The 7076-nt window shown below is 37.6% G+C and overlaps 1 protein-coding gene across 2 annotated transcripts; it reads left to right on the forward strand.

The window, feature by feature from the left end:
• Positions 1 to 370: 370 nt before the first annotated feature.
• On the forward strand, positions 371 to 4467 carry LOC138027310 (tRNA (guanine(6)-N2)-methyltransferase THUMP3-like). Of its 2 annotated transcripts, none has more exons than XM_068874893.1 (3): positions 371 to 925; positions 1742 to 2081; positions 2539 to 4467. In XM_068874893.1, the coding sequence occupies exons 1-3, from the start codon at positions 401 to 403 to the stop codon at positions 2739 to 2741; spliced, it is 1068 nt and encodes a 355-aa protein (XP_068730994.1). In that variant the 5' UTR covers positions 371 to 400; the 3' UTR covers positions 2742 to 4467. The 2 variants fall into 2 exon arrangements, with proteins under 2 accessions (XP_068730994.1, XP_068730995.1); XM_068874894.1 differs by having other exon boundaries at positions 372 to 919; positions 2539 to 4466.
• Positions 4468 to 7076: the final 2609 nt, after the last annotated feature.

Consider the following 7076-nt stretch of genomic DNA (forward strand, 5'->3'; position numbering starts at 1 on the left):
GGATTTCGTCTTAAATCCTCTCCGTTGTTGAGATGCAAAAGAAATTGGAACACCCGAAAATTTCGGGACTTTCGAGAAACGGGCCCTAGGGCGGAAAAAGGCTCTCACACACCAGGGGCCCGTTTCTCGAACGTCCCGAAAACTTTTCAGACCCGGAAAGCCATTAGTAAATCTGCCAATCGCTTGTCCAGGAAAGCCGATCTTTTAAGATATTTTCAAGGTAACAAAAACAAACTAAATGTGAAGTTTGACGACTTAAATCCTCTCCGTTCTTGAGATACAGAGGGAATTGTGACACCCGAAAATGGCCCGTAAAGTTTCGGGACTTTCGAGAAACGGGTCCCAGATTTCGTGACCGCTTACACGAGGCGAAATAGACACCATCTTCCCTAGTACAAATATGGCTGCTCCTGTGACAGTGTGTGCTACCGTTTCTACTGGATTTGAATCTGTAGCCGCGGGAGAGTGTAAAGAAAAGCTCGGCTCTACATCTGTGAGGGAAGGGAGAGGCCGCATATATTTTGAAATCCCAGTTAATTCGTTTCCTGAAATAAAAACTCTTCGGTCAGTTGAGCATCTTTTTGTTGTGGTGAAGGAATTTCAAGGCAACAACAAATTACTTGATTGCTTTAGTCCAGAGATTCTTGAAAAGTTCTACAAATTACCCCAAGAATTGAAGTGGGATCTAGCGCTTTCTTTATGGAAACAGTTTACAGGATATGGTGGCATACTCTTCAAAAGGGAACTCCCTCCTGATGAGGTGAAGTTTGAGGCTCTTAGTGCAGAGCACGTCGTAAAAAAAGACTGCCAGGATACAAGAAAAGATGGTGTTGATTGGAATGTGACTGAAAACGACAACAGAGAGGCTCCAGCAAAAAGAAGGAAGCACAACAATGAAGATTGTGACAACGAGGAAGAGGTTAGGGTGAGAAATGAAACACAACTCCCTCCTTCGTTTCTGATCCTCAAAACTTCCCTTCACTCAATAAGTGCAAGCTTGAGAATAGTATAACTTGCAGTGAATCAGTGATAGGGAATGTTAGCATTGCCAACAAGTGTGAATACAAGAACAAGTACAACTTGCACTCGTTCTTGAAGTTGTGCCCTGTACGTTTTTTAAGTAAGTTTATATACAAGTTCCATATCCAGTCTTCTGAAAATACTATTATCAAGGGATGAACACATTTCATTGCCAGTTTTGAATGAGTTGCTGGTGTTTCCACTTTTTCTAGTGGAAGTCCTTCATAGTAAGCAGCGAAAAGCAAACTCAATTTCCTTTAGACAAACTCGTACTTTCCGCTACAACGTTTCGATGTAAAGTCGTTGCAGACCAACTTGCCTGGACAAGTGGAGCACACGGGGCTTCGCACTAATCAAAATCCCAGCACTCAAACTTGAATCACACTTGTTGTCGATGCTAAAACTCGCTAGTTATACTTTCCTCACATCAGCCTCGAAGTTACACATGTAAACATGTTATCACCCAAGGTGGTAGACTGTGCCAACCGATGAAAGTTCTTGGTCTGAAACTACACATTTGTTTTTGCATCTTGGTACGTTAACATTTGAGTTTTGTGCTGTGGCACAGAGAGACCTTTTCAGGGTATTGTGGATAGTGAAAACAAACCATTTACCATACCACCTTTCCATTAATTTACTATACAGTACATGCCTTTCCACCAACTGTGAAGTATTATAATAAACAAATTCACTCATGAATTATACTGATTTTTCTTCTTAGTTTGATTGCACATTGAAAAAATATATACCATCTGGAAGTGAAAGCCTAATGTTACCTCGATTTCGTGTTACATGCACTCGTACTGGCAAAAAACACACCTTTTCATCCCCAGAGGCTGCTGCTAAATTTGGTGGAGGTATCAATGATTGGTTTGGTTGGCCTGTGGACCTGAGTAATCCAGACATTGAAGTTCTCCTTAACATTGTTGAAAGTAATGTAGTAATTGGTGTTGCCCTGACAAAGGAAAGTAGAGGAAAAAGAAATATTGCTCACTTTGGTCCAACAACATTGAAATCTTCCATAGCATACTGCATGCTGAAGCTTGCAAACATCCAAACGGGTAAGATATGAATCACTGCATACAATTTTCTAAGACTCTAACATAACATTGTTTCTTAAATCCAACACCCGTATAATTATCATAAGATTCTAGATAATATTATTATTGAGCTCCTAGGATAATTTAATGAGAAGATTATGATTAACTTTAATACATTGTGTGTTCATTTGACTACGTTAATACAGTAAAAAATATTTTAGATGTTGTTGGGTAGCACAGCAGGTCTTGTAAGCTGGCGATCATTAATTTTGGAATTGTAACGACTTCTGTTGTTTTTCCAAGTTAACATCATTGATTAGGTTGTTTAGTCTTTTGTTTTCGGTTTGAGTAGCAACAGTGTGTACCTTTCAAGAGCTCCTACAATGCTCAGGATGATAGGGTCATGTTTTCATAGTCACAAAGAGAAGCTTATGTGCACTTTAACTTGGTACAATTTATTTTCATTCCCATTGTTCAGGTGAAGTTATTTGTGACCCTATGTGTGGAGGTGGATCCATTCCTATTGAAGCTGTTCTGAATTGGCCCACATGTGTGCACTTGTGCGGAGACAATCATGAGCTGGCTCCTCCCAGAACACTAGCAAATGTTCGGAGTGCAGCTGGACAGGAGCAAAATAAATGGCAAGTCTCATTATCAGTACACAGGGACAAAGATCCCTGAAATTTTAAAGAAAAGACTTTTCTATGTTCTTGAAGTGAAGAAGATAAAGAAAATATTACACATGGCCATGTGGGGATACAAATTTTATCTTTGAGTGCTGATAGCATAACTACATGTATCTCACAAGTGGGCACAGATACTAATAGAATGAGAAGATAAAATTCATATCCCCAAGTGGCCATGTAATACATTCTGTATAGATACTGATAAAATGTGGAAGATTACAAAAACTTGTTTTATTCATTTTCGAAATGGCAAAACAGTGGTTACCAACTGTTAAAATTTAAAATGCTTGTTGTGTAACTAAGATATGGAAGTTATGAAAACAAACCATAGTAATGTCAAATTGAGCCATAAATATGTTTATGTAGTAGAGAACAATATTTCAGCACAAAAGTATCTTGCACGCTTTTTATTGGCTAATCAAGTTACTCACTGTGATGGCACCTACAACTGTATAACTATCCTCACCTGTGAAACATTATTAAAAGATAACATCTGCACTGCACATGGTGAAGATATGATACTTTAGTAAAAAGTAAAAGCCTAATATTTCATCAGTATCTACATAATAAAGGTGGAATGATGAGAAAAACATGATTACCACTGAAATTTACTGAATAGATGCATTATGTCCAAAATTTTAGTTTCCATAAAAAAGAGAATATTACTTGACAGTTAATTTTTTTTTTAAAGTTGAAGGATCTCTTAAATAGTAGGTGATGATTATTGTTTTAGAATGTTAATATTGTTTAGATGCCATGTGATTTTTGTGTTCAAGTACAGAAAGACCTCCATCTTTTTGTAGGGTAATGATTGTGCATTTTATTTTTCTTTAAAAATGACAGGAAAACTCCCCCTCTTGATGTTTATCAGTGGAATGTTTGCAATCTTCCCCTGAAATCCAACAGTGTTGATGTTTTTATTTCTGATTTGCCCTTTGGCAAGAAAAGTGGGTCTAAACATGAAAACTGGAAGTTATACCCTGAAGCCCTTCAGGAAATGGCGCGGGTGTGTTGTGCAGGGTCTGGCAGGGCTGTGCTACTTACACAGGACAAGAGAGTGATGGGACAAGTTCTTAACAAAACAGTACAGTGGAAAAGGGACTGGACTGGGAGGATTAATATGGGAGGCTTAAAAGCAGGATTGTATGTGCTGTCAAGAACAAAAAAGTGATAACTTGATTAACCACTTGAAATGCAGAATCCACAATCCTACAAGGAAACGTCCTGCCGGTTGGACTCAAGATTCATGACAAATTTCTGGACATGTTGCAAAAAGTAAAGTACAGAACATTATTATTTTTGTGATGATCATCTTAACAAAAGAGTATTTTAAGTTTACAACAATGGCACTGTCCAGGCTGTGCTGATAAAATAAACTTCAGTGGAGCAAAATCATCAATAATATTTTTATTTTACATAAAATTCAACCCATATGAGTGATAAAAACCACACCACTGTATTACCTTATACAGTGGGACCTGCATTCAAGGGACACCTTCGGGAACAGGACAGAAGACTTCACAGAAATAACTCCTGTTACCTTTCCATACGTAAAGAGGTCTCATGATTTATGAGTCAATTAGTCAATGAGTCAATAAGACTCACTGTCAATATAGCAATAATTTATTGATCAAGCCTAAGCCCTCGTTTCAGTGATTAGGCCTAAGCACTCTCTGAAATTTTAGCTTTCATTTTGTGGGTTAGGGTAACTGCACTAACCCATTGACGTAAGACTCATATGTAAAAAATATTTCAACATTATAGATGCAATGAATTTTTAGCAATTGCTGTAAATAATAGTAATCATTCCTACCATTTCAAAGGATGAATAAACTAAAGTTGAATGCAGTAAGTGTAAGAAGTAAAAAAAGTGGTCCAATTTATTTAAGCTGTATTCAATTTCCATCCTTGCTTTAGTCCCTGGATAGTGTTCAAACACTGGTGGTGAAGTGAACAAACTACCCCAAGGGGGATTCCCTTACGAAAATGACAGTTGTCCTTGTTGTTCCTTTTTGGAAAAAAAATTGTGGATTTGTACTGCTTATGATACTGAGACCAAACAGCTGGCAGAGTTGCTGCAGTACATTTAAGGCTATCAATCTGAAAAATGAATGGAACTGTAGAAAAATTTGGTAAGCAAGCAAGTAGCTTTTACCTAAGTGTTATGAATTATAAAATGCCAGTCATTTGTCAATTTACGTAGAACTGGTTCCCCTAAGGGGTCAGATTTCTTTAGCCTACATCCAGAAAACAAGATTCTGTTACCTTTAAGGGTTGTTTAAAAAAAAAAGACCCCTCTTGAGCAAACTGCATCCTCATATTTGGATTCTCATTGATTTAATGACTTAAACGATATTATGCAAATTTGTTCTACAATAATACTCAAATACCATAAAAGTATTTTTAACCTAACGTTTTTGCAAAGTTTACTCCTTGAGCCACCAGCTTCAACTTTGATACTTTGTCCAAAAGCCAAAGCCGATGTATAGCAATGGTGGAGGTGATGATTAGTCACTTTTGGTTTGGTTCAAATGAAGAAAGAAAGTCAAAGTAATGATCGCACTTTAACCCTTTCACCCCTAAACCGGCCATACTTGGTATTTTACTCTGTCTAAACCCAGAGTATTTTGCTCTGTCTAACACCAGACGATTTTACTCGTTAATGGGGAACCCCATGGAGTCAACAGTCCGTACTTCTCAACATAAAGAAAATGAATTCTGTGGACTTGAACATTCCCAAAAAGAAATGCCGTATATTCCAAATATGGTTGCGTAAACTCTTCAAGATTTACCTGCTTCAGGAACTTCAAATCAATGAATATTTTGAATATTTTTCCTGAACTCCTGCAAACTTTGTACACTTTTTAATGGTTTGCCCTTTAAAAGTAACATTCAGAAATAATGCAAATACAACTGAGGCTGTTTTGCATTATCTAGAGCATCTTTGAAGTCCCGCAGGACCAAGATGAGAAGTTATGATAAAAACTTTAAACATATTTTTTACCAAAATTATTTTACTGCCATCAACCCCAATGAGACCTTATGCATGGGACACTGTTTCTAGCTGCAGCTACAAATCACATAATATATTAATAAATTTTGCCATGTAAGAAAAGAACAAACATGTGGGGTGTAAGCAAAAAAAGTCCAAGGCAATAAAGCTTCCTTTCAGCCTTTTCAGGAACAACTATCCACTGTCAACCATACTTGACTCAAAACAGAATTTCCTTCATCCAACAACACATGACAGTCCCCTAAAACCAAAATTACATCATTAATGCTTCCAGAAAACAATAGTCTAAAAAAACCTGAATCTATAGATACCTATATACATCTGTACCTACACGTCTGTTCTTCCAAAAATTATTTTAACTAACATGGATTTTGATTTTGATTTTAAACTCAAATTAATTGCAAATCCATAACTTGGTAACTACATGTACATGAACGCAAGGATCGTTGAGTTGTGACTGCTAAAAAGTATAATAACTTAGACATTCACCAGAAAAGGGAATATAAATGACCTTAAAAGCAGCTATTTATTTGATACTAGGGTTACGTTCCCATTGAGACAATCACAGTCAAAATCAAATTCATATCTGATCGAATCATTGATCATTCATGTAGAGGTGCCGATCGTAAGGTGTAACGCAGAAAAAAATAACCTTCACGTTGAACAATATTACCATTTCCCTGCCACCTGGTACAAGCTAATTCACACATGAACGGAAACCTTAGGAATCCTCCTTTCTGTACATTACAGTAACTTTTTGTACCCGGTGGCAACAAACTTTCCACATCAAAAATTGCGTAAAAAACTCACCTGTTTCGCAGCTCTTTTCCCACGAAATAAAATTTTCCAGGAGCAAATTTTCCGAGGATGCTCGTTGGATTGGACTTTTAAACGATTTACACAACATAGACGTTCTCTAAGAATACATTCCACTTGAAACTGGCGTTAAAACTAGCCTTGATCGCTCTAAAAAGAACGGAAACCAACAAGCTACCGATTCTCAAAAGGCAGCCATTTTTCTGTTCTCCTCGGGAGTGTTTTTTTTACGAGAGCCAATGATCGTCCCGGAAACGCGTCACGTGACATATCGCGCGACTCATGCGCAGACATTTTTCGCCAGTGAAATGCGAGGTTATCCAGACCAGAAAGACCAGACCACAACACCGGGAACTACATGCCCTACTCCTGTTTACGAACCAATCAGTTAGATTAGGATAGAGAGTAGAGTGGCTCTGGGACTAAAGACAAGGGAAATGGGGGAGCTTCGCCTCCTGAGGAATCTCATGATAAATCAGGGTCGTAACATGGTATATTCGG

Source organism: Montipora capricornis, chromosome 12 (assembly GCF_036669925.1).
Source record: "Montipora capricornis isolate CH-2021 chromosome 12, ASM3666992v2, whole genome shotgun sequence".
Lineage (NCBI taxonomy): Eukaryota > Metazoa > Cnidaria > Anthozoa > Scleractinia > Acroporidae > Montipora > Montipora capricornis.

Bases quoted from the DNA above. Each gene is read 5' to 3' on its own strand.
- LOC138027310 (XM_068874893.1), top strand. From the start codon at position 401: ATGGCTGCTCCTGTGACAGTGTGTGCTACCGTTTCTACTGGATTTGAA. The intron at 926-1,741 runs GTGAGAAATGAA...TTTTCTTCTTAG, and splicing joins ACAACGAGGAAGAGGTTAGG to TTTGATTGCACATTGAAAAA. The intron at 2,082-2,538 runs GTAAGATATGAA...CCCATTGTTCAG, and splicing joins GCTTGCAAACATCCAAACGG to GTGAAGTTATTTGTGACCCT.